Source organism: Nanorana parkeri, unplaced genomic scaffold, assembly GCF_000935625.1.
Source record: "Nanorana parkeri isolate BGI_ZX_2015 unplaced genomic scaffold, ASM93562v1 scaffold187, whole genome shotgun sequence".
Taxonomy (NCBI): Eukaryota; Metazoa; Chordata; class Amphibia; order Anura; family Dicroglossidae; genus Nanorana; species Nanorana parkeri.
In genome coordinates, this window is record NW_017306455.1 from 1,040,574 (window position 1) to 1,067,785 (window position 27,212).

Sequence of the window (27,212 nt, forward strand, 5' to 3'; positions counted from 1 at the left end):
TTTCCCTCCCGGTAATGTGCACCACCAGTGCTCCCCTTTACCAACACCACCAACTTCCCTTCAGTCCGTGTATCTCCAGCACCAATCTCGCCCCCCCCCGCGCGACCTCAGTTGGCGAAAAGTGTAGGGACACCGCTGCTCAGTGTATTATGAATGCCAATAGAAGAATGGGGGAACTCACCAATAAGGTCTTGTACACACAGGTTTCAGCTTGTATAAGACCAGTGCATAGAGAAAGCTTTTATAAAGCATTTGCAAAGCCAGCATCAAGCTTCTTTATAGACTTTATATCTGGTGTAGGCAAACTCCAGCTGTGGGGAAACTACAAATCCCATTGGGCATTGCCACAGGTATGACTCCCAGAGGGAGATGCATGATGGGTTTTGTAGTTTTACTACATCTGTCGGGCTGGGGACGGCCTACCCCTGCTTTATAGCAACCTTCATCTGCAGTTTGGAGATATTAAACACAGATCTTTTTGGAAACAGAGGCTGTCACTTTAAACCAGCTGCTAGCCGGCTTCAGTAAGTTTAGCACTCTTTGGACTCTGGTTGAAGCCCACTAGCAGCTTGATGAAAGTGACAGCCAATGGTCCCATTTATATCTGTATTTTACATCCTCGAAGGTTGCTTTACAAGGTTCAACAAAGCTTGCTGAAAGCAAATGCTTTGTAAAAGCTAATTGCAGGCTGGTGCCAGTGTGAACAAGGACTTTGAGTTGTAAGAAATGTCAGGTGGTCTAACTCAGTGGTCCCCAACCCCCGGGCCGCGGACCGGTAACGGTCCGTGGATCAAATGGTAACGGGCCGCGGGGCCTCGCACTGCCAACGGGCTTCACAGTGAGGGGGCGGGTCCTGTGACTCACCTCCCGGCCGCGTCCATAGTAACAGGCGGCGGGAGGGGAGTCACAGGAGACGTGTGTGTCACAAGCCCCGCCCCCTGCAGTGAGTGCACACAACTCCCTGGCTGGGTAAGTCCGAGCGCGGGAGGGGGGAGAGGAGGCAGCAGCAGCTGGGTACAGATATGTCGGTCGGTATCTGGATGGGGGAGTAACTCTCCAGCATCTACTGAGCTATGAAATACCAGTTCTGGGTAACGTATAATGTATGGAGAGAGGAAGAGCTGTGACCTGATCTATGTGATTGTCTTTATTTTAGTTCAAGAAAAGAGTTCAAGAATCCACACAAGTTCTAAGAGAACTGGAGATCTCCCTACGAACCAATCACATTGGGTGAGTGCTGTATTCTACCTAGAGGGAAAACCTCTCCCCTCCCACCAAATCCTCCACGGCATGGGTTTAGATACGTCAGCTTCACACTAAGGATGGGGTAGGCACTCCAGCTGTGATGAAACTACAAATTGCACCATTCCTCTGCCCCTGGGAGTCATGCCTGTGGCTGTCAGTGTTGCAATGCCTCATGGGAGTTGTAGTTCTAGAGCAGCTGCATTGCTGAGGTTGCCCGCCCCTACACTTGATTAATGCGTTTTATAATGTCACATTGCTGATTGTATTAAATGATCCCTTTGTTGGTGAACAATTTACTGACTAAAAGAGGGAGACAAATGAGGAAGAGGTTTCGGAAGTCTAAAATTATTTCTAGACTACTTTTGGAGGACGTTTATTCCAAACTAAACCACCAACTCTCACTCAAGTCCTGAGCTCAGAATGTTCTATAGAACTGCTTATTGCTTCATCTCTTTTTGGTCTAGAGATTTTTTCACCCATTTGAGGGCTCCATAACCATGATACCATAGTGCATGAGTTAATATACTGTACACATACCGATTACACGCTGGCATGCGTTTTTCACTTGAAATGCACTGTGGCGCATTGTAATGCATTTAAAACCGGCCTTGTGGTGCATTATCTCTGCAGCTCGTTGGGTTGGGTTGCGGCTGCACGAAAATGCATGTTGGTGTGACCTGAAACCATAGGCGTGAACAAGCCCTGAATCATCCTCTAGTTTTATAGACAATCCTCAGAACAACTGAATCCATATTTGTGAAGTATTTCTTCAGATGAAACATTTGTGGATCTCTTTGGTCGGTCTCGTGTTTCACGTATCCAGCAGGGTGATAGTTATTGTGCTGCATTATTTCTCGCAGCTGACCTTCCTGTGTCAGGTTAAAGAAAGCAGATGGCATGTTGTATTTCTATGACTCTGCAATCAATTCCAATTCTACAATTTAAAATGATTTATTTTTATTGACTATGTACATATTCAATTATTATTATTATTTATTTGGTAAAAGTCAATTCACAAAGACAGTTATGCTGGGCACACACCTTACAACCATCGCAAGACTTTTGTCTTGCGATGGTTGTAAGGTACTTTAAAAAACGTACGATCTGCCCATCTTGCATAGGCAGATCGTACTTGCAATGATCGCAAGCCATGCCCCCTGAGGGGCGGGCTTCCGATGACCGCAATGCCGAATGAGCAGTGTACGCTTGCGCACACCGGCCCGTCCGGCTTTTATCTTTCGAACATGCTACACACCCGCCGAACATCGTACGATGCTCGGCGGGTTTTGAAACATGTTCATAGGTTTGAAGTCGTGCGACCTTACAGTAGTAGAGGTCGCACGGCTTCCACACACCTTACGATCATCGTACGATCGCGGGATTTCCCGCAATTATCGTACGATTATCGTAAGGTGTGTGGGGACCTTTACATAGGTTACAACTCCTTGAAATACCTCTTTATTTTCTGGCTGCACAGTTCTGCGACGGGTCTATTGAAGAGAGAGGAATAGAGTCATTCATGTTGGTAATAAGATAGCAATTCCTCCACCGTGAAGCATCTGTTTCTGAACGGAGTGTTTTGATGAGAAAATAGAAAAAAAAATGGCAAAAAAAATGCCAGTGTGTCATGTAGTAAATTCTTACCATGCTCTCCTCCTCCTGTATGCTGCCTAAGCACCAGCACCTGCAACCCGGCCACCCCAGCACTGCAAGGGTTAAATGGCCGTGTGGTGTAGAGGGCTAAAATAACAGTTACACTCACCTGAAAACACGATCTTGGCTGGCTCTCGGCAGCCTGCCTCCTCCGCTCCAGCCATGGTATATCCCTCAGCGTCCTCGCGTCCTATACACTGTATAGGGCGTGATAACTCACTGGACCTTAGACCGCTGAAGCAGAGAGGGAGCAAGGCTGAAGGGACCATTCTAACAGCCAGCCAAGATCGTGCTTCGGGTGAGTATATCTCTGTTATTTCAGCTCCCTAGATGAAATGAACACTTAACCCTTGCAGTGGGAGGGTAGCCCCACTTCAAGGGTTAAGATTGAATTTGCCCGGAGTTCTGCTTTAAAGCCCACAGTATGTGGTCACTGAAAATGCACTTTGTGTTCCCTTTAATTATGACAATTGCTACTCTTTCAGGAACTTATGTGACCACTTTCTAACTCCGTCCTCTTTAACTAAGAAAAGATTTAAAACAAAGCTCTCAGCAGAGGGCCACCACTGGCTGCTCTAATGAGAAGAGAGATGAATAGCTGGAGCTGGCACCTCTTTTTGTTTTTCTGCACCCAGTTGTTTTTCCGTTTTTCATCTTTCCAGGCTAAAGAAGTCATAACCCACATGGTGGACACTTACAGAACCACACACGGTCTGGGAGCCTTTTGCGCTACTTCAAATTCTTGTTTCTTTCTCTATATTGTGACAAATCTTATTCTCTGCGGTCATGGTGTAAGGTTCCTTTCTACTGTTCACAGGTGGGTGGAAGAGTTCCTGAGTCCAGAGGTTGGCGGCCTTGAAGCTTTGGTGGACTACCTGTCCTATGCCCAGTGCCCCTTCGCGTAAGTGGACACATCTAAACTATTAGAGGTGCTTTGTGTGCACCTATATGCAGATGTAATGGTTGTCTAGAAAAGTCTTTCTGACCATTGAAACTCTTTTCCAGTTGTGTTGATATCTAGGTATCCTATAGAATTAATTCCTGGATTCTATGTCTACTACATGACTCGTCTCTCACTTTCGCCAACTTCTCTCTCCATTCCAGGTTAGATATGGACAGTTCAGACAATGGAACACCTGACAAATCCAAATCCTTACAGAGGTCAATGGAGGATATTAACAAAAGCAGCACATCCTCTTCTCCCACAAGCATTCCATCGCGTGCCCGCAACCTAACCACCAAGTAAGCCATAAGATGCATGAGAACACCACTTGCCTTCTGGGTATTCCTTCTCTTCTTGGCACCAGTTGGTCTTTACTTCCACAGTGACTGAATCATTAGCGGTGATATGGCCTGTTACCTCAGGACCCAAACCCTTTCCTTCTATTAACACCCTTCCATCATGGAATCCTCCACAAGCATAACAACTGACTATGAACTTCTTTGTTCCATAACCATCTATACCCATACCCTATACATTTCTATATTCATAATTTAAATGTATAGATATCTAGCTAACACCTTACTGAGCATGTCACGTGAAAGCTAAGAAACCCTCTGCCTGTAAGCCGTGAATTCCCAAAACGTGACATGACCACTAAGTACATTTCGTCCTCTAATAACCAACCTGAGTTTCGTCCACTAAATCCAGATTATGGTTTTCAGCCCCAGTCTTCCCCAGCCTTCCTTATTCCTTGTCTGCTAGGATAACCTTTCCACAGACATGACTACACGATCTGTTCTATGTTGTGTAGTGTTTTGTATTTGTTTTGTATTATGTATTTAATTTGTATTATATTATGTACTTTGTTGCTATTAAGGAACAGAACATCTTATTGAAAACCACATTATCTACCACATAATTAAAACCAGTCCCTTGGAAACGAGGGTAAACAATGGCATGAGATTACAATCACCCGGGTAGTTTAGGCTCTTAAAGTGAACCAGCCAGGATGGAAATACGCCAACGCTAACTTGCTGCTTCTTCGTTAGGCACTGACCTGGAAAAAAAAAAGTACAGACAGTGAAGTTTCGGTAGATTTGAGATGCAAATTATTTTTCCAGGTCAGTGACTTAAATGGTCTGATAAGGAAGACAGTCCTGTAGTTTGCAATTTCCAAAACAAGTCAGCAAATGCAGCTCCTATATTCCTATCCTGATGGAAAAACTGGCCATACAGGTTACAATCAAATTGTACAATTTTCTGTAGATTTGCCAAAATTGTGTACTGCAAGGACCTACTTCAAGAATCTATTGAGTTTGTATCCACTCACAGACAATTGCATTGCATCGTTTTGAGAATTTTAATATGTACAGTCAGATTGTAACTTGTATGGTCAGCTTTGTATGCGTGTCAGCAGATGTAAACATTTCACAATGAATCACTTGGAAGTACAACACAAAAATAGAAGGTTACCCTTTCCTGACAATCCCACAGACCCATTAATAAGGTAACAGCCTTGCACAATTACCACATAAGTCAAAGTACAGTAAGTGACAACAACCAATCAGTGATGCTTTAAAAGGTCTAAACCCTTGGTTCTCAACTGGTGGGTCATGACCCTATGTTCAGTGTGTCACAGCGTGCCTTCCACTTTTCTAGGTGAGAGGCTCCTCAGCCTCCACCTTTTGCAGCTCTGTCAGTTCTCACGCCAAAATATGCTGCCTGGCACCGAGTTTCAGCTTGAGGCGGATTGGGCTGTGGTTATGGCAGCAAGGGAGCTCCATCCATATGTACAGCTCCCTCGTGTGTCCTGCAGAGATGCCTGGACTGGAGTGACGTCACATCCTGGCTCCTGCCACCTCTACAGGGCATGCAAGGGAGTTGTACAATCAATGCACATATGGATGAAGCTCTGTCACAGCACAGCAGCCTGCACTGGACCCCAGGCTGAGGATCCACTCCAGTTCTCGTATGGTAGGGAGACTGGGTGGATCTTAAAAAAAAAAGAAAAAAGAAAAAAAAATGTTGTGTGTGAGATTGTCCCTGTGGTTGTGTGAGTCTGTCAGTGTTTTTGAGGGCCTTTTAACACTAGTACAGTGCAATAATCGCACAGTCCCGTGTGAGTAACACACTGTACTGTGCAATCGCACCTACTATGCTTTCTAATGTGGGAGGTGTGTTACGTTGCCATTCATTTGAATGGCATCCAGTGGCGTAACAATCCCAGGCGGCCGCTATGGGGCCCGAGGCACGGCGGGGCCCAGCCAGGACATCTCCCTGATGCCATGCGGGCCGCCTGGGTCGCTATGGCATCTTGCTCGGACAGCCAGGCTGCTGGCTGTCACTGGCGGCTGTGAGGAAGAACGCTCCGTTCCTTCTCACAGCCGCTGCTGAGTTGGTGACAACCAGCAGCTTCGCAGGAGGTGGCTGGGCCCGTCATCGGCAGTGATCGAGGGGGAGGTGGCCCGGCGATCGAGGGGCGGGGCCCGGCGATCGAGGGGTGGGGCCTGGCGATCGAGGGGGTGGGCCCGGCGATCGAGGAGGCGGGGCCCAGTGACGGAGGAGTCGATCGTGGAGGAGAAGGAGGCAGACAGAGGATCAGGGCTGACAGGTAAGAGGGCTTGACCGCCCGCCTGAGACCCTGCAGAGCCTACTATAGAGAGTCTATGGTGGGCTCTGCAGGGTCACCCTCAGGTGGGCTGTTTGGGTTATCAGGTGGGCGTAACTAGAAATCACAGGGCCCCATACAAAATTTTGCTATGGGGCCCTGTGATTTCTAGTTACGCCCCTGATGGCATCCCAAATGCATCTCCCACCCGCAGTTCGATCGCAGTGCGACTTGGGTCGTGACTTAGTGAACAAGGACAAATGTTGGTCCTGAGGTTTACACAGGTTGAGAACCACTGTTCTAAACTATTCAAAAGTGACATCTGATTGGTGATTGTGGATCACTGCAAATAGTGCTCTTTTCACTTATTAAATAGCAATGCCTGACCACAAGCAAGTTTTAGCACTGCTGGTGACATTGTTATCTGTTTGGTATCAAGAAATGGCTGGCAAGCTGATTTAATTTATGTTAACAGATACAACTTTTACAACCGCGCTACAATGAGGAACTCCCGGCACGCTAACATGAAGGATGATGTACACGTGTGTGTCATGTGCTTGCGGGCAATCATGAACTATCAGGTTTGTACCAGATAAAATGCTAAGTGTTGTAATTGTGATTGGCTAGCTGAAAAAATTAAAGAGGAAAGTTCAGGTCTATGTACCAGCCATGTTACAACATAGAGAACTGTCCTCTTATGTGTAGTAGTACAGTGTAATACAGTCCTCATTCTGACATAGGAGTAAAACCAATTACAGGGACATACTTCATTCTCCCAAAAAGTCAATCCATCAGTCAACGATGCATGTAAGTGTCACTTTGTCTGAAGCAAGTATAATTTGCAAAGTATAGCAATGACTAAAACTTGAGACCTCCTGTAGTTCTTTCTGTTCTGATCCCCTCTGCTTCCAATCCATTGGCCATGTTGGCCACAGGGTCTCTGGAGGAGAAGCTCAGGGGCCTGATGTGTAGGCAGAGCCAGACAGTATGTGGAGCATTGGCTACATGGTGTCGGGTAGAGAAGCTTGGAGGACTAACCTTTAGTCAGAGCCAGACAAACAGTGGAACACTGGCCACATAGTCTCTAGAGAAGGAGTTTGGGGGAGTGATGTTCAGGCAGAGTCAGAAATTAAGTAGAACATTTACCACGTAGTCTCTTCAGGGGAAACCTGGACCTTTAATGCATTTGTGCCTCCAATGAGCAATGCGGAGCAGTAATAAAGTCCATGTCCACTTGTCACTTGCTTTGCTATGAGGGAATGACAGTTGCAAAACATTGTAATTGCTGCGACCAAACAAGAACTCTTGTAAGGAAATCTGGCTGCTGCTAAGGGATATAAAGGGGGCAAATCAACTTCAAGAAAAGCTCAGGAACAGGCCTGGAGGACCACCAGTTTAGGGTTTCATAAGTCTAACATTTGAACTCATCTGTTAAATTTGTTGGTAATAGACCTCATATTATGTATGTGTAATAGACCATAGTCAATATGTGTATTGATATATATTGTATTCAATGACTGTGTCTTCTTCCCATACAGTCAGGATTCAGTATGGTAATGTCCCACCCCTCCTGTGTAAATCAGATTACTCTCAGCCTCACCAACAAGAACCCCCGGTGAGTAAAGCCTGTGATAGGAACTCTACAGCTGATATGACACCTCCTGCCATTATTTTTTGGATGTCCTCTATCTTCCTTTTTCTTCTACATTTCCTTCCAAATGTCAGCTCCAATACTGATTAAAGGAAACCTGTCATGAGCTAAAACAAAGTGGCTACCTTTGGTGACCTCTACCTTTGGAAATGCTAGGTGCTTAGCTTGCATGTTGAACGTTTTTCTTCAATACATTGAGACACTGGTCCTGAACAACTATGCAGATAAAGCCCTTTGACTTTTTTCAGACTACATTCACGTTCCTGGTCAGTATATATCTAAGCATTGAAGACCGTGGGCCAGCACAGCAGCCAGGCATATATTAAAGCACAAATCTAGCACCATGCGCCTCCATCCTTTTCCTCTGTTGCCACAATAGCATCACTAGGTTTGAAGGGCTCATCATGTTTTCAACATGCAATAACATTTTACAATATTAAATTAATTTCCTGTTTTATCTACTAGCAGGCTCTGCACCATTTCCTACAACATATATCATATATCATATATAGGCTTGTTACCTGCAGGCATTGCACAGCAGTAGGACAATAGCACAGCTAACTTTTTACTGTTTCTCTCCTTGCTCCTTCTTCATTTTAAAATACATTTGTCTTTTTCTTTAGTACGAAGGCCCTGGTCCTGGAGCTACTGGCAGCCGTATGTCTGGTCCGGGGAGGACATGAACTGATACTCTCAGCCTTCAGTTATTTCCGGGAGGTAGGGTCATTAGCAGATGTGAATGACATACAAATAAGGAGGTGGGGTCATCAGGGACAATGACATACAAATAAAGGAAAGCAGTGATCGCTGATTGAAGCGATTCTCCTTACACTTGTCCTGGTGACGCAACAGAAAATGTGGGTCAATTTCCGCAGTGGGATGCAGAAAGCACTTTGCCCATAACTTAAAAAAAATTGGCTGGTACCCCAGTCCGTCAACACAAGGCAACTTTTGTCATGTTTTTATTCCTGTGTCCCCACTGGAGACATTCTTGTTGTCACCAAAATGTGAGGGACATTTTTCTATGGGGATATATCTTTCTGTAAAACCTATCTAAGGAAGGTTTTGCGTTCACTTTGATGAGATTTCTGCTTACTTCCTGTTGTATCTAAGGGACAGGAAATACAAGGAAATCTCCTTAATGAAACATAGCAAAAAAAATTACAATTTTCTACTGTAGTCAAAACTGGCTTTAGAATCACCTTGTATATAAACACATTGAGGGGAATTTATCAAAACTGGAGAAGACAAAATTTGGAGCAGCTGTGCACTGCAACCAATCGGCTTTCATTTTCAAATCTCAACTGAACAAAATGAAGAGAGAAGCTGATTGGTTACTATGGACAACTGCTCCAGATTTTGTCTGCTCCAGCTTGATAAATTCCCCCAATGTGTATTATATCAGGGTTGCCAAATTAATATGGAATTCAGGAGCCAGACTGTCCAACCCAGGAGCAAGCAGGATATTTTAGGAGCCAGCTTCATTGACAACAACTAGCTGTTATTTTTAAGGAGCATTGGCTACCTGGCTCCTGTGATTTTGTCCAGCCCTGCATTATATATAATATAATTGTATTAACTATTCCCATAGCGTGTAATAATCATTACTACATCTGACTGTATACGTGTCTGCACAGGTGTGTGGAGAAGGTGCAAGATTCGAAAAGTTAATGGAATATTTCCGAACTGAAGATTCCAACATTGACTTTATGGTGAGTGTACAACATTGACATTGAAGTGGGTTATACAAATATGAGATACAAAAGGTTGGGATCTGAGTAATAACCTCAAGCATTTCAGATGTCTCAAACTGTTGATGTATGCCCATGAAGACATAGTTTGAGGAGTTTGTGTGTGGAGGAATTTGAGATGCTTACGTAGACCGCTGGCCCTACTGAACACCTTTGGAATGAATTGGAACACCAATTGCGATCCAGGTCTTCTCAGTAGTTGACCTCCCAAATGGGCATGATTAGCAAAGACACTCTCCAAAATCTTGTATATGCCTTACCAGAAGAGTGGAGGCTGTTATAGCTGCAAAGGGGGGGGCACTTCACATTAACGCCTGTGTGTTTGGGAATGGGATGTCCAACCATCTCATATAGGAGAACCTTTTTGCTACCCACTGCAACACAGCAGCTTCTAATCTTCATGTTTCCAGGACAGGTTAGAAAGGACAGTTAAAAAAACTCTACTTTCCCTGAACCCCCCCCAAGGTCCGCTCTCTCTCACTTACATTCTCCTCCTCACTGTTTTCCTGTTTCTGTCTCTCCCCATTAATATTCTTTCTCTCTTACTCTCCCCTCTTTCCCCCGTTGGCATCCCTTGCTCTTCTTATGTCATGGATGTTTGGACTGTTCGTTTAGAGAATCTCTAAAGCAATGGCGACCCCTGTCCCTATAGGTAGTTCCTCACTGGGTCGTTATAATATATTTCCATGGATCCGCCCTATGCAGTAATTGTCATGCCACTCATGTTATCATATTCCTTCTATATTCTCGGACCCTTACATTACGTATTTGCATGCTTATATCTACTCACCTTCAGTGCCCTTTACTGATATCTCAATTTGATATGCCTATTTGTCCATGTGTATTTTCTCACGTTACCACTGCCGGACCAAAGTTGTTGTATGTTTGTTTTGGTTTTTGTGTACTGTACTTTAATACGAATTGTTCGAATTCCGTGAACTCTGTTAATAAAAACTGATTCAACTCTAAAAAAAACCCTCTACTTTCCAATATGTTTATATACTTGGCTGTCTTTCCTCCATTGTTTTAATGAATAATATGTGTTTGTGTGTCTGCAGGTGGCTTGCATGCAGTTCATTAACATAGTGGTCCACTCTGTGAAAAACATGAATTTCCGGGTTTATCTGCAATATGAATTCTCCCTCTTGGGATTGGATGAGTACCTTGAAGTAAGTGTGCACCCAGTTACAGATCTCTTACAGCCAGTTGCAAGCGGTACAAGTCTTCATAGATATGTTTGCTAACCTGTCATGAGGCAAGATGGAAATTTCGTCTCTTTACTGCAATATCCAAACATAGTTTGGATATTGGGTAAATATCACAATCAAAACAAACCAGCAAAGTAAATAATTATTTCCTGATTTGCAGGAGTTGAAGAAGACAGAAAGCGAAAGGCTTCAGGTACAGATTCAGGCCTATCTTGACAATATCTTTGACGTGAATAATCTTCTAGAGGACACTGAGAACAAGCATGAGATGCTGGAGCATGTTGATGATCTACAAGTTCATTTGGCTCATGTAAGTTCCTAACATATGGACAATGGGATTTGTATGATACAGGAGAACTGCTGAATTCTGTAATGTACTGAGTAACCTTTTATGGTTTTTTAGCTCACAGAGAAGCTACAGCAAACAGAGAATGAGTACATGAGAAGAGTGGCAGAGCTAGAGAAGCAGCTGGACCAGACTCGCAGGGAAGTGGCTGCTTTAAAGGTAAGTGTGTTTTCTGAGGTTGGCAACCCAAATGTATTTCACAACTGCATTCAGGACGAAAAGAGTTATCTTTATCGTTAGCATTGTTGTGCATGTCTGGTGAATGATAAATATATATATGCACTTCTACACTACATGCATGTTTCCTCTCTTTACAAATGCTGGAAGTAGGGTAAAATACCCTTTAATCTGCCACAAATCCAGTGAGCTCCTAACTGCACTGAAATCCAAAGCATTGTTGTCAGCCCTGCTTGAGTTCTTCTTTGCTGGACTATAGAACTCCGCCTGTACCATGCCTCTTTGTCCCTCTCTGCATTCATACATTTATTTCCTATCCAGCAAATCAGTGCTACTGCCTTGACAACCAAGAGCCTGCCCACACACTGTGTACAGAAATGGCTTTTGGGAGATGTAGTCCTGCTTAGATCGGTAGGAATTGATATAAGGCACCCTGCTAATCACACCTCCCAGCAGCAGATCCTGCAAGATTTATACAAACCTGGTACTGTGGGGGGTTTGGGTTTAATTTAGGTCATACCTAAAAATCCTTTAACACTAAACCATTGTGTGGACAGAACTTGTGCTTGGAATGAACTATTGACCACTTAACAATGTATTCTTCCTCTCAAATCCTTCAGGAGAAGCAAGCTTCATATGCCCCGATGGATACACACCTGGCTGTAAGGCGTTTAAAATCCAGCGATCAAGGAGTACTGTGGGTTGAGCCTGCAGGAGACACGTGTACAGATGACTCCTCTCCTAGCAGTGAAAACACGGGGTACCCCATTACCATGACTGTCCCTCCAGTCTCCCCATCAGCCATCAGGCTTACTATAGTATCTCCTCCAGCCACAGCTTCAGGTAAATGTTTTTTTTTTACACATCTTTTAAAAGGAAGCTAATCTAAGTCTAAGTTCTGTGTGTGTTGACTTAATCAACTGTGTGAATAATTTGAGCTCCACCTATAGAGCTCTGCATACACAGACTGTTTTTCAGCAAAGCTGTTAAGATTCGCCTATAACTTTTTCCTAAACATAATAGAGAAGATATGCACACCGACTCTAGACTTTCCCTGTATGTGCAGCTGTAATTCTGTAATACATGCTGTGGTATAAGGTAGATAGGGTAGACATAGCAAGGCTTAATTTCTCTATTCGAGATCACCCTAAAATTTCAATCAACATGAAAATATTTGAATGAATTATTTAGGCTATTGGGCCAGATTAAAATTAAGATGTGCCTTCTATACCATTAAGGATCACCCATTTTGTTTTATTGAAGTGACATTGATGAAATGTTTGGTGTCATGGTGCTAAATGACTGATGAGCCCTGTGATATGTTTTGTCCAGTTCAGGCTCCATTTGGCAGCCTCCATACATAGCTGATGCCCTCTCCATGTGGCTCAAAGGAACCCTTCAGGCAGCATCAGAACTTTCTACCCAGTTTTTAGACTCATGTAGATAGCAAGTCATTTACACACCCAAGCATCTGCCTTGCTAATCTAGTGTGAGTGCCATAGTAGCATAAAAAGGAATAAAAAAGAAGTGTTTTTCTTTTTATACTGCTGTTTTTACATATTTGTACTGTATCTGTGTGTGTATGTATCTATAACTGTGTGTGTAGATATACATTACATACATAGATAAATACATGAAACAGGTTTTTCAGAGCATTATATAAATGTTATCTCTTTTCAGTCTGGCATTGTCAAATTGAAACCTCAGACAGAGCAGTCTTAAAGGGAAGTGTCACTGGTCTGAGTCACACTGAGCTCTTATAAACCGGGTTTTACCAACAAAGTAGCTAAGGAGACGAGGGAAAGCAAGTAAAAAGCTGGCTGCATAGATCCCTATTATACTACTATACAATATTTCATATTTACCTAAACAGAACTAAAGCTTTTATTCTTTTAGTTGTTTAGTTAGTTTAATAACAATAAAAAAATGTATATAATTCCTCTAAGTTTTATTTAATTACAAGATGACATTTTATTTATTGCAAAAGCACTTTGTCTTATAAGCCATAACCTTCATGCAGAAAACCTGTGCCTAGGAGATGGACAATTTGGAGTATAAAGTTTACATCTTGTCCCCTGTTTTCAGATACTGTTACTCACAAGACAGAGGAATATTCAGATGCTTCCAACTCTCCTTTACTGTCAATTCTGGAGTCAGAGGTCCGCACTGCCCCGCCAGTTTCAGGGTTGGATCTCAGCATGGTCACTACCATCTCTTCAAAGATCATGTCTGAGTCTGCGGTTCCACCACCTCCTCCCCTACCAGCAACAAAGGGTGACAATACAGAATGCCAGCCACCACCACCCCCGCCGCTACCTTCTGATATCAGCGGGTTTCAGCCAGTTACACCAGCTCCTGCTATCTCAGGTGTTCCTCCTCCACCGCCACCTCCTCCTAATTTCATGAATGGCTCTCCTGTTCCTCCACCGCCCCCTTGTGGACCTCCTGCTCCTCCTCCACCTCCTTGTTTTGGCGGTGGCCCCCCTCCTCCTCCTCCGCCATTTTCTGGAGGCCTTACTGGACCACCACCTCTTGCACCAGGCGGCTTAACTACAGGTAATAATGAAGAGGACTATTGTGCTAAGGTAACATGTTTGAGTACTTAAATAGTGCTGGCCTAGTTTTGATCGGATAGCACAATCGCCTTTAGATCTGTAAACAACAAGCACCTGTCTGAGTGCATGCAAATAAAAGCCAGGCTATGCCAAATATATCTTTTGTTTTGGATAGAGCAGGGAAGTGTTAGAATATCTGTAGAGTTTTTATTGCCATCTGTGTCTCTACTGGGAAGATTTTCCTTCTCTGGGTTTCTGGCAGATGAACAGTTTTTCTTCTATACTAGCAGAGTGATTTTCTTTATATAATCTGTGATAATAAAGACTTGGCAGGAGAGAAAACAGTACAGTCATTTGAGTATCCAGCTCACGTGAACATATGTCACTGCATACAATGTTTGGGGTTACAACATGCAAGATATAAAATCTCGTATGTAGAACAAGCCATCAGTGTTGGTTAATGATTGTCTCCTTCCAAGTCTAGGCCTGTTACCGTATGTGTAGTGACTCTTGCAGAGTGTTTAAAGAGATGAAGCATGGGGAAATGTGTGCGATGTTGTATAGATATACTGGATATGTGGTGTTTTAATGCTTCTTTGTAGGAAAGGGGAGATTTTCCAACACCACAAATATCAATGGCATCAGAAAACCAATAAATAAACATTGCTATCCCTGTCATGTAGGTGTGAGTATTAAGAAACCAGTACAGACTAAAAACAGGATGCAAGTCTTCAACTGGGTGGCCTTGAAACCCACACAGATCACAGGTACCGTCTTCACGCAAATGGATGACGACAAGGTTCTTCAGGTAGGAAAAACATGACCCGTGCTTTGATGTAACGTTGGGACCATGACATTAGTGAAGTCATCTTATTGTATTGCTTCTGTCCTACCTTCAGGAACTTGACATGAGTGACTTTGAGGACCATTTTAAAACGAAGGCCCAGGGTGCAAGTGCGAGCACCTTTTCAAAGAAAGTGAAGGCAGCACAGAGCCAGCCAGCCAAGATTTCCCTTATTGAGACAAATCGGGCCAAGAACCTGGCAATTACCCTCAGAAAAGCAGGCCTATCCCCTGAGGCCATCACTTCTGCTATTCAGCGGTAAGTAACCAAGGGTTCCTTAGTCAGTCATTGCCCTTACATACTATCTACAGTGTAAACAAGGACACTAATGGAAGAACACAGGAATCTGTTCATCATTGAATGAGTATAGTCTTCTAATGAAGCGGTGGGGAAAAAGATTTTACAGTGAGAACAAAAAATCCAATTTTTCTGAATGATCTCGCATTTAATTTGGCAAATTACTTGTAAAACTTCTGGTGCACTATAAGAAGATGGCCTCTCTGTCAAAACTCTCATGTTGTTTGCTTATGTGTTACAGGTATGATATGCAGGCCCTGAATGTGGATTTCCTGGAGCTCCTGGGAAGGTTTCTTCCAACAGATTGGGAGCGGCAGCAAATCTCCCGCTATCTGAAGGAGGAGAAGCCTCTAGACCAGCTGGAGGCAGAGGACAGATTCATGGTCCACCTCTGTTCTATCCCCAGACTGGCTGAGCGAGTCAACACAATGATCTTCATTTCCAGTTTTGCCGACACTGTCACCCGTCTTACGCCGGTAAGAGTAAATGATTTTTTGATACATATGGAATATAGAGCTATGGTTCTGCTCTTACAGTTAGGATAACATTACACCTTAAACAGTAATTTCACTTCCTTACAAAATGTGGGGAAAAGATATTTACCCCAGAGCATTCCGCCACCTCTTCCTGGCCCCACTATTCATGTGTTTTAGCTGCATGGGGAACTCCCCAGCCGCTAGCCAATGTACGGTCTGTACACCGTACGCCACACTGCAGATCCAGCATAACACTTGCAAATGGCAAGCGCTCATTGGTCAGTATAGTTACATGACCACTCTGACCAATGAGAAGTACTTCTGAGCCTGGAACCACGTCCTCAAAGAAAGTAAGTAGCGCTAATCATTAGTCAGCATGGTCATGTGACCGTGGCCCTTCCTGTGTGATCTTGCAGAGCCCTCCTAGTAATTATTGTGCACTAGAGAATGGTATGCTTTTATGTTGTAGAGATCTGAGGTTGGAAGTGGCTGAGTATTTTAGCAATAGACACTGGGCAGGGCTGACACTCCACTTAACAATGCTGTGCGTTGTGAGAAGAGTGCATTTCTATCCGATCATCAAGTCATTTTGTGTACTGGGTCTTTAAAGGAAACAATGCGCATGTATTGCACAGATGTACTGCATATTGTTTTACTTTTACCTTCACATACCTTTTAAAGTGATTCTAGCACTTAAGATACTACCAGGCATAAAGGGAAGTCACTTTCTCTGCAGTCACTCTGCTACTGGTAATGAAGGCAGTTCTAATCGGGCAAAGCTCTGACACTTCCTTCCTTATAGTTTAAAGTTTGCCAGTTCATTACTTTACTATGACTGGCTGCCCCACTGGCAAAGCTGAATGTGTGGGCAAACTTTGACATTGCCAGGAAGTGCCGAAACATTGGTTGGTCACAGTGTCCCTGCATTTGACTGTACAGCAATGAAAGCAGCAGCCCGCTCTTCTTTTTTTTTTCTCTTATAAAGTGAGAGAATTAGTTAGCGGGTGAGATCAAACAGGCGAGGAGTTATATTTTTATGGATGTTACTGCCTGTTCAAATTGCCAAGATGAATCAAATTGTGATTTACACACAAACAGGTAAATGTACTAACATCCCCAGCGCTAAAAACACAGCCTGATGTGTCCCTCTGCCTGCCAGTGTCTTTTCTGAGCGTGACAGGTCCATCAAAATGAATACTAAGGAAAGGGCTAGGATGCCGGATGTGCTCACATGGCTTGCAAAGCACATAGAAAAAGGGTTGGTGAAGACATAAATACATAATAAAATCATGAAAACACACACACACACACACACACACATAGATATATATATATATCACAAGGTTGTGCAAATTTGAAGTTTATTCTATATTTCTATGTGTGTTTACATTTTACTTTGAATTATTTTCTAGCAACTCAATGCTCTTATTGCTGCTTCCATGTCAATCAAATCCTCCGAGAAGCTGAAAGGGATCCTGGAGGTGAGACATTAGGACTATTATTTATACTCTTAAACTGCCTAATTAATCAACTTTGGCTTGGCTACGGTATTTATTACAGTTAAGCACACTCAGAAGCAGGTAGGACCGTGAATGAGCTCAGGAACTGAATGACCTCTGACCTTTGGCAAGCAAATGACCTCTGACCTTTGCCTCTCAAGCTGGAGTGTCAGCATAAAACTAAGGGGGTGAATCCAAATCTTTCTTTACAAGTCCATATAATCAGACTATATAGCCAAATGTTTGTAGACCTGTGCCCATCACATCCCTATGAGCATATGGGATATCCCATTCCAAAACGATGGGCATTGTTCTGGAGTTGCCCCCTCTTTGCAGCTATAACAACTTTTCTTGGAAGGCTTTTCACAAGATTTTGGGAGAGTATCTGTGGGAATTGTTGCCCATGCAGCCAAAAGCTCTAAAGGGTCAGGTACTGATGTTGGACAAGATGACCTGGTTTGCTTTGGTGTTCCTGTTCCAATCATCCCAAAGGAATTCAGTAGAGTTGCGGTCATGGTGCAGGTCATTTGAGTTCCCTACCCCAAACTCCTCAAACGATGTCTTCATGGATCTGGCTTTGTGCACCAGGGGCACAGTCATGCTGAAACAGGAAGGGTCCCTTTCCAAACTGTCACCACAAGGTTGGAGGCCCACAAATGTCTTTGTATGCTGTAGCATTTACTTACCATTCAGTGAAAACACCTGAACTCTACTTTGGAGGAGGTGTCCACATACGTTTGCTCATACATTTTAGTGTATAATAACATAAGAGTGACAATTCAGATGCAAGTACCACACAAACAAGGCTTCAGCCACTTTGAGAAGATGCCTAATCTCTCCCTGAATACAGTTTTCTGTAGGTCCAATGTGCTCTGACCCTATCCCTCTATTTACTATACAGCTGTGAGTCTGCACATTTTCTCTTTGAGCATTTCTGTGCTATTCTCGTCTGTCTCCTCCTTATATCCCCTATGATGTGGCTTTTCATGTCTCTCTCCTGTTGCAGCTGATTCTGGCATTCGGAAATTACATGAACAGCAGTAAGAGAGGTGCAGCATATGGATTTCGCCTTCAGTCACTGGATGCGGTGAGTGTCTATCAGAAAAATCAATTCCCCTTCAATCAGGATAAAAGTAGAATAATAGAGTTGAACAGTATAGGGCATGAAGTGGGGGTCTAAAGATGCAACTACAAGTTAGCTAAATGGATTTGTTCTTTAACCACTTCAAGACCAGGTGTTTAGACCCCCTTCCTGGCCAGGCCATTTTTCAGTGTTCAGCGCTGCGGTACTTGACTGATGTTTATTGCGTCATGCAACGCTGTACTGAAATTAATTTTATACCATTTTTTGGGGACAGATAGGGCTTTATTTAAAGTGACCTTAGCCCATGTATGGTAAAATAATGGGTCACTTAATCCGCTCTCTTCCCAACAGCATAGCCCATTACCACAATGCTCATTTCAAATAAATTCAACAATTTACTGGGTTTTGGGGCATGTGACCTAGTCCTCCTCTACCACCAGGCTCTTGTTATGGGTCCAGCACTGTCCCACATGGCCAGGTAAAGAACCTTGTAGCCTTGTGTAGACTTTGAGCATACACAGGGCTTCTTCCCATTGTCCCAGTAGCATTAGAGTGAGGAAAGTAAGTACATGCTGCTGGGAAGGAAGGGATGGAGCTAAGAGTACCTTTTACATAGCCCTCACTGGGCAAATGGACAGGCCATTTAAAAGGCACAGCAGCACAGAAGGCCTCATTTATGCCTAATTACAGTATTGCCCACAGCTCCACTACCAATTTCTATTGCCCCTTTTTCTTGTATTGTGTTGTTGAAGTGGAACCCCAACCATCCTGCTATATACACATGAAAAGCAGATTTACCTTCCCAAGCATTTAGAATTCCGTTTAGCCATTCTTGTGATTCTAACACTGCAGAACCATGTGACACCTCCTCTGTGACATGCCCTCTGCTTCTCAATGGACAGTATATGATGCTACTGGTTCAGTGTCCAGTGTCAGGTGATACAAGAGGCTGATTTGCCCAGGCACCAGCAGCAATTGTTAAATGGTTAGAGTATACAAGTATCAGGACATGTATGGCTGCTTAAAGGGAACCTGTCACAATAAAAATCTGGGAGCTGACTTGGGCTGTCAAGTTGCAGGTTTGACTGTTTTTTCTGATCCTTGCCCCACTAACCTAGAACAGAAGTTCAGACTTCACAGGGCTGCATGCCTATTGAAGGATATTGACATAGATCATAATAAAGCCAGGGTAAGTATGGGTGCCCTACGGAATGCAGACTCCTTATTTCTATCTAGAGTGAACCTGGCATCATTGCCTGTACCCCTATATGACATGCAGAGTCATATGTATGTTGTGTAAGCATCCCTGTCACCAGGGAAAACTGATTGGGTATAGCTGCATGTCATCCTGCCTAGGACCCAGGTCTAGAAGAGCACACAAACTATTTCTAGAATAGAGTACTTACCAATTTGTGTCTATTTACAGCTCCTGGAGACAAAGTCTACAGACAGAAAGCAGACCTTGCTTCATTATCTGGTACGAGTGATCAGTGAGAAGTACGCTCACCTGATGGGGTTCCACACTGACCTGCACTTCCTGGAAAAGGCTGCCACAGGTACCCGAGGACACTGTCATACAGACGTTCTAATATTGAATAGAGTAGGGACTGCAGTGATCCCATTGGGGACATTTCCCCTCATTCCTAGCCTTATGGAACCAGTGACTGGAAATAAAGGGAAATGTTTCCACAGGGCAGCAGATAGCAAAAACAAAAATGGATTCTACCCCTTACCAGTTCTACTAATACCTGTTCTGGGGGTTCCACCATCCAGGACAAAGAGTGAGGGGAAATGTCCTCAATTTCTTTCTGATGTAATGTCTCACCCTGTTCTATTCAAAGCCCATCTCCTGAACGGGAAGTGAGGGGAAAACTCCCCAATGATGATGCAACAGCAATGCAAAACATTTTCTGTTGAGTGAGGAAGGATTACAACCTCATCTCTTTATTACTGTGTTTCCATTGTGGAGGTTTCCCCTCATGTTATGTTTGGGTCATAGGCGTTGAATAGAACAGGATCCGGCATGGGCACACAGGCAGCAATTAAAAACTGAAAAAAGTTTGAGGAGATGTCCCTTCACTTCCTGTCCTGGTTGGTGGGCCCAAAAGGCAGAAAGGGAAGTCATAGCTAGTGTAGAGAGTACTCTGCCAATTCCCTGCTCTCATTATACATGTCTGACATCCCTGCCAAGTCTCTGGCCTGCTGTAGACCAAGGAACATTCTGCACCCATGTCACTGGATTGTTAAACACATTGAGGGGAATTTATCAAAACTGGAGCAGACAGAATCTGGAGCAGCGGTGCATGGCAACCAATCAGCTTCTCTCTTCAGTTTGTTCAGTTAAGCTTTGAAAAAGAAAGAGAGAAGCTGATTGGTTGCCGTGCACAGCTGTTCCAGATTTTGTCTGCTCCAGTTTTGATAAATTCCCTCTATTGACATTCTGTCAGAGGGTTCTTCTGGCCATGTGTACAATCAGGGCCGGCCTTAGGGGTGTGCGAGCAGTGCGGCCGCACAGGGCACCATGGCAACAAGGGCGCCGTGCGGCAGACACAGCTCGTCCTGGGATACTCTCATTAATGGTTGGGCAGATCTTAAACAGTATAAAAGACAAGTCTGTATGGGAAGCTCTGCAATACTAGGAGAAAAACAAACCACACAGGTCAGAGGAGGTCTCAGATGAAGTCTTTCCAGGCCATGGTTGACATACTCCTATACATGTATCACCATCCACATCACTGCAGTGGTAGAAAACCAATTCTGTCATGGAAACCTTGTTTACAACAATACACATTGTACTTCTGTTTCGGAAGAGTCATGTATGTGTAAAGTAGAACTCCCATATCTGATCGCCATCTGAAAATGCTTTGAACAAGTACATAGACCACAAAACTCCAAGAAATGTCAGGAGTCTGCAGATTTGTTCCAGGTCAGCAACTCCAAGTACTGATCAGCAGGACAGCCAGGCAACTGACATTTTCAGAGAGTCTGGCAATAGCAGCTTCTATGTCTCTCTTCTAGCCCATGGAACAGTCAGGTGCCATAGGCTCATGCTGTCATCCCGGGTACTCCTGTCCCTTCAACACCCCAAGCAACATACAATGGACATAACTATACGGCAAGAATCTCAGGGCTTATAGTGTATATTTTTCTTCCCCCCAAAATCCCAGTGTGCTATAAAGACAACCTAATAGCTTTAGTTGGATGACAGTTTCCATCATTGAAAGACTTCCTCTGCAGGTAAGAAGCTTTATTTAGTTCTAGGTAGAGTGTGTAAGAGTCAGAACTTCTGACAAGTTTATATTGTGGGAGATTTAACCTCACTTCCTGTCTAGGAACTAGGACAAGAAATGAGAGAGAGAGGGTGTCCCCAAAACTAAATACCTGACAGATGATCCCGCCCTTCCCTTGTTCTACTTTAAATAAAGGGGATTTTTATGGTCTATGACTTCCATTAGAGGATTATCTCATCAGTTTCTCTAAGTCACCCCCCCGGACATCAGGATAGAAAGCGAGGTTCCTGTACATCTCCCCAATGCAGACACAACATTAATACAAACCTGACAAGCATTCCATCCCTCCCCTTCAGTATGTTTGCCTTTACATGTCCATTTTCTTTCTACTCCTTCCTCTTGCTCAGTGTCCCTGGACGCTTTGTTGTCTGATGTCCGCTCTCTAGAAAACGGCATGGAACAAGCCCAGAAAGAATTTACAAAGCAAGATGACTGCCGCAGTCTGAAGGACTTCCTGAAATCCAATATGGACCCCATGACGCAGCTTTCTGCTGACGCCAAGACCGCACAGGTAAGACCTCAGCAAATCCACCATGTGGGTATGTCACCAGCTGGCCACAGTCCTTAGAAAGGCCATTGTCGAAGAATAAATCGGCCAGGATTTGGCCCATGAATAAAGCCCCATAGACAGGTTAGGGCTAGAGATAATAAAGTGCAAGTCCAGCCCAATTTATTGATTCTTTAGTTTTGGATAGAGTGTGCAAGGCTCTGATAAGCCCACCGTACACCTTACAATCTGACCAAACAATCAACTTTACATTTACCAAAACTATGGAATAGGAGGACCAACCCCAACTATCCAGTCAGGAAGACCTTTGCACTAAACAGAAAGCAGACGGGTTGTAGCCTTTCGCTACGAAAAAGTATTGGTATTTCTGTGATGGCGATTTCCCTTACTTCTGTTTGGTGAGCCATTGTCATTATTAGAATAATTGGGGGGAAATGTCTTCACGTCGGACAGGAGCTCTAATCCCTTCCCACTCCATCTAAAACCTCCTCATCCCTCCTGGCCCAATCAAATGTAACAAAGAACACCACCAAAACCACCGTCCTACAATTCACACAAATTTGGTTTAATCCTTCGGCCATGTTGCTAGTGATTACACGCACACACGCGCATAAGGGAAGAATTGATGTTTATTTACCTTTTCATAGTCATTACAGGAGAAAATGGTCACAACATCTAGCAGTTCGGCCTCAGCCATCTCTCATCAGGGAGACCATATGACCAGTGCCATACTATCCCATTCTTGAGTGCCGTCATGCAGGGGATTAGAGGAGGGCAAGAAATCCAGATTCAGAGGTAGAGATATGGCTGGAGCTATAATTCAATTGGTCCAACGGATCTACCAATGTTAGATTGTGTTCTCAATGTGGGTGGCAGCAGCCTGCTTGGCATATACATTCATTGTGGCAGCGTTCTCTCCATTGAGCTCTCCTTCCTCTGTCTTTCCAGGAAGCCTATGAAACAGTTGTTAGCTATCTTGGGGAGAACAGCAAGACAACAGCTCCATCGGCATTCTTCCCCATATTCGTTCGCTTTGTGAAGGCCTTCAAGGTAAGCCATTTTCTTTTTTGAATGACATATACAATTATATGGTAACCATGACTATAACTGAACATATTGATCGATGTTGTGCATTCACGGACCATAGGAAATAGTACAGGGATGAAGATTAGGCAGGCTGATCTCTTGGCTTTAACATGATCTGGGACAAGTCTTCTGCCTGTTCATTACAGTGAAGTCATGCCCATCTCCAGCCTGCTCTTGTACATGGTGATGAGGGTCACATGCACCGCTGTTCAGGGATTGCTCCTAACCAGTCTGCTAAACTTGTCACGTTTAGTCATTGTCCAGAGAGGAAAGTCTTTATAACTGAGCTGTACTGACCGAGTCACTCTTCTTCTTCTCCATTGTCAGAAAGCAGAGCAGGATCTGGAGGCAATGAAGAAGCAGGAAATGGCGTCCGCTGAGGAGAAGGCACAACCCGAGAAACCAGGACAGGTACGGCATCCAAACTGTCAAGGGGCTTCACCAAGTGATGTGATATTCTAAAGGGGGGGGAAAAAAAAAGGACATGCACATTAATTTAAAGTGATTCAACAAATTTAGTGTTGGCCTAGCAAGGGTAGCCAAACTCTGGCCCAACAGCTTTGGTGGAACTACAAATCCCATAAGGCATTGCAAGATTCTCACAGCCATGACACCCGGAGAGAGATGCATCGTGGGATTTGTGGTGTCACCGCAGCTGGAGGGCCGCAGTTTGGTTTCCCCTGGCCTAGTGGGTTTAAAAACTTCAGCAGTTATGGCAGTCATAGTAAGGACTGTGCCTTGGCAGGTCCTGCGAGTCATGTGACAAGAGGAAGCTGGGGACACACCGGGGGGAGTTTGTCAAAACTGGAGCAAACAAAATGTCGAGCAGATTTGCACAGCAACCAATCAGCTTCTCTGTCTTATTTTCAAATCTTACCTGAGCAAAGTGAAGAGAGAAGCTGATTGGTTGCCATGGGCAGCTGCTCCAGATTCTGCCTGCTCCAGTTTTGATAAACCCCCCCCCACCACTGTGTCTTCCTTCCTTCCTTGTTCTCAATTTATCTCAGCCTGCAATAAACACTTCTGACAGTGAGATGGCAAAGTACCACCATTTCCCAACCTGTGAAATGCTCAACCAATTGTCACATTGAGGATGTACAGGGGCACCCTATGGATCTGCAACGCTTGATCCGACATTTACAAATTTGGACGAGTGGAGAGATTCAGGTAAAATTACTGATGAAATGTCACCATACTTTCCAAAGGTGCAACTTGCTTGAAACAAAAATATACCTTCAAGAAAACCTTCCCATGTTGCTGTGCAAAGTCTTTTTTGTTTATTGTTAATATCTGAGGTTTGTTCACACACAAAAAAAGGAACAATGTAAATTAAGACAATTGAAAGTGTCAGTACGCAGGAATGATTTTTTAGTTTGTTGTATTGTTAGGTTTTTTTTTCCTCTCTTTTTTTTTTACAGAAAAAAAAGCAAAAAAATGTACTATAAAAAAAATCAAGTAACTGTACATAAGGGCGTATATAGTTGCTTTCTTTTTTATTGTACGATTTTTGTTTCACAGAAAAAAAAGCTGAAAAAAAGTAAAAAATAAATAAATAAAACGGCAACAAAATGTTCACACAAGCGCGGCCTACGTGGCTCAGACCTTTATAAATCCGCATACGATTGGTCTTTTTTGAGCTATTCGCAAGTTGAGAAGGAGATGCATACGCACCTTTAACTTTAACCGTGAAAAACATGACATGCATATACTAAGCAGCATCGGCTCACTGCAACATCATAAGACATGTAACGTTCACATCTCTGCTGTAATAATACCTATGTATGGTTATGGATCTAATATATGCATCTCTTTTGGTTTTGTTCTTTGTTCCCTGGATATGCATCAGCTACACTGAGACTTTGTACGCTATGTGTTTTTGTACGTTTCAATAAAGACGTTTTTGAATTTAAAAAAAAAATGTTCACACAAAAAAGGGGAGAAAAAACAAACAAACAAACAAGGTAAAGGGCATTTTCTGTATTGTTTTGGTGTATTTTATCACCGAAGAAAAACAAAAAGTGCAGAAAAAGTACATTTAAAGAGACTGCACACCAATTGTGTACCGTTACCTTATTTTTGTTCATTTTACCTTTTATTTTATTTCTGTGGGGAAAAAAGGTAAAAAAAATTAATTTTGAAATTAACAACTACATTCAAAATTACATTTGGAAATAAACTTCTCCCAGGAGTCATTTAAAGAGACCCTGTCACCACGTCTTATCCTGAATACCTGCAGGCCAGGGGTAGCAAAACTGCGGCCCTCCAGCTGTGGGGAAACTACAAATACTGTCATGCATCTGCCTCAGTAGGCCATGCCTGTGGCTCTCAGAGACTTGCAATGCCTAAGGGGACTTGTAGTTTCATCACAGCTGGAGGGCCGCAGTTTGGCTACCCCTGCTATGGGTAGTTGTAGAAGGTGAAGTGTTGATCTTGGGACATATTTCCTACTTGCAGCAGAAACCTGGTGATGGGGTGCTGCGGGCAGCCTGGAAATGGTCACTCCAGGTATAGGGGCAGCAATACCTCTGCTTGGTACTCTCAGTTGCTGCAGCAGAGAGAATTACTAGTCCATCATTGTATTTAGTTCATATGACAGGATGTGGTGACAGGGTCTTATTAAAGCCCACCGCACCCTCAACAACCACCTTTGTGTCTCCTTTTATATTAGCTTAGATGCATTTTGCTCATCCACAATTTCCCATTTCTCTGATTTAGTCTCCACCTGTCAAAGCATTAAAACCACAAGTCAACCTGATGGCAGAGCTGAACAAGAAGCTGCAAACAAAAGAGCCGCGGGTGTATGAGGAGAACTGGGCCATAGAGGATATCATTACAGGTAAGGAGAGCTCATTCAGAGTATGTGTGCTTGAGATTAATGTTCATGTGTGATGAAGAAAAATGATGTTGGAAGTTGTTTCGTAGTTACTTCAGTTCTAAAAAGTGTCAGGAAGATACCCCATCATGTATATCCACACAGGTAACACAGGCACCTTAATCCAATCACCATGGGATGTGTAGATATTGATGGTCCAAGAACAGGGTGGGAAGTGTGCAAGTGGAAGCATGCTCTTCTAGTATCTTGGTAATCCCATCCTTGGTATTAGCAAAGCTTCATAGATGTTAATGCTTTGCAATGATTTGCATGGCTGAGGGTGTGAATTAGTGTCAAGGTGCTGGGGTAGGGATGGTAGGACTGCATTCTATGTGGAACACGGATGGTGTGAAAGGCCCTCATTGCTGTTCAAAGATGGTGGTTCTAGTTTGACGTAGAGCAGCCATTCTTTTTGTCCAAAAGTGCACCTCACGTTCTTCATAAGAATAATGAAAGAACGGGGAGGTGCACATTTCACACAGAGTGGACAACTGGTGAGCAATGTGAGAGGCCATCTAATTCAAACTGGTACAACCATCCTTGAATAGTGGCGGGGGCGCCCTCAGCACCATCTGTCTTCCATATGTAATGTTGTTTTACATTTCTACCCCCGGCATTGTATTACAATGTGCACCTTAAGCCATGCACGCTCTAGGAAGGATTAACACCTGTGGAGCCTTACTGACACCAAGGATGGAAGTCTGTATCTAGAACAGTTTGTGTCCACAAATTTCAGGCCTCCCAGTCTGTTCTTGGACGTTTCACGTGCCTTTCCATAGTGATTGGAGGAAGGTGTCTGTGCAACCTGTATGGCTATCATTGCTTTGGTATGGTCCTGACACTGACTGGAAGAAACTACCAAACATCTTCCAGTTGAATGTGACTAACTACTCCCAGCTATACCTTGACCAATGAGAACTCTCACAGACCGCATCATGCATTGTACTTGGCTTTGTGTCTTATGCGTGTGAGCCCTAAAACCTGTCTGGTGAACATTAGTGCAGGCGATCGATTTTGTGAGCAAAAAAGAGTACATCTGGGCCCTACAGCAAGTTGTCAACACCCTCCCCCCCCCCCCCCCCGCGGGGTATTTTTTTAAAGAAATAAAAGTTCTATATG

General features: G+C 43.7%; 1 protein-coding gene across 1 annotated transcript in view; it reads left to right on the forward strand.

The window, feature by feature from the left end:
* Nucleotides 1-27,212, forward strand: part of FMNL1 (formin like 1) — a 47,019-nt gene that overhangs the window by 17,104 nt on the left and 2,703 nt on the right. Inside the window, exons 4-25 of the mRNA XM_018555169.1 lie at nucleotides 1,157-1,230; nucleotides 3,716-3,799; nucleotides 4,003-4,140; nucleotides 6,925-7,030; nucleotides 7,988-8,064; nucleotides 8,724-8,817; nucleotides 9,738-9,812; nucleotides 10,910-11,020; nucleotides 11,220-11,369; nucleotides 11,463-11,564; nucleotides 12,203-12,425; nucleotides 13,668-14,138; nucleotides 14,821-14,945; nucleotides 15,037-15,239; nucleotides 15,520-15,754; nucleotides 17,167-17,235; nucleotides 18,260-18,340; nucleotides 19,764-19,893; nucleotides 21,975-22,138; nucleotides 23,084-23,185; nucleotides 23,549-23,632; nucleotides 25,937-26,057. Coding sequence (XP_018410671.1) covers nucleotides 1,157-1,230; nucleotides 3,716-3,799; nucleotides 4,003-4,140; nucleotides 6,925-7,030; nucleotides 7,988-8,064; nucleotides 8,724-8,817; nucleotides 9,738-9,812; nucleotides 10,910-11,020; nucleotides 11,220-11,369; nucleotides 11,463-11,564; nucleotides 12,203-12,425; nucleotides 13,668-14,138; nucleotides 14,821-14,945; nucleotides 15,037-15,239; nucleotides 15,520-15,754; nucleotides 17,167-17,235; nucleotides 18,260-18,340; nucleotides 19,764-19,893; nucleotides 21,975-22,138; nucleotides 23,084-23,185; nucleotides 23,549-23,632; nucleotides 25,937-26,057 — 3,019 coding nt within the window. The remainder of the gene's footprint in view (nucleotides 1-1,156; nucleotides 1,231-3,715; nucleotides 3,800-4,002; nucleotides 4,141-6,924; nucleotides 7,031-7,987; nucleotides 8,065-8,723; nucleotides 8,818-9,737; nucleotides 9,813-10,909; nucleotides 11,021-11,219; nucleotides 11,370-11,462; nucleotides 11,565-12,202; nucleotides 12,426-13,667; nucleotides 14,139-14,820; nucleotides 14,946-15,036; nucleotides 15,240-15,519; nucleotides 15,755-17,166; nucleotides 17,236-18,259; nucleotides 18,341-19,763; nucleotides 19,894-21,974; nucleotides 22,139-23,083; nucleotides 23,186-23,548; nucleotides 23,633-25,936; nucleotides 26,058-27,212) is intronic.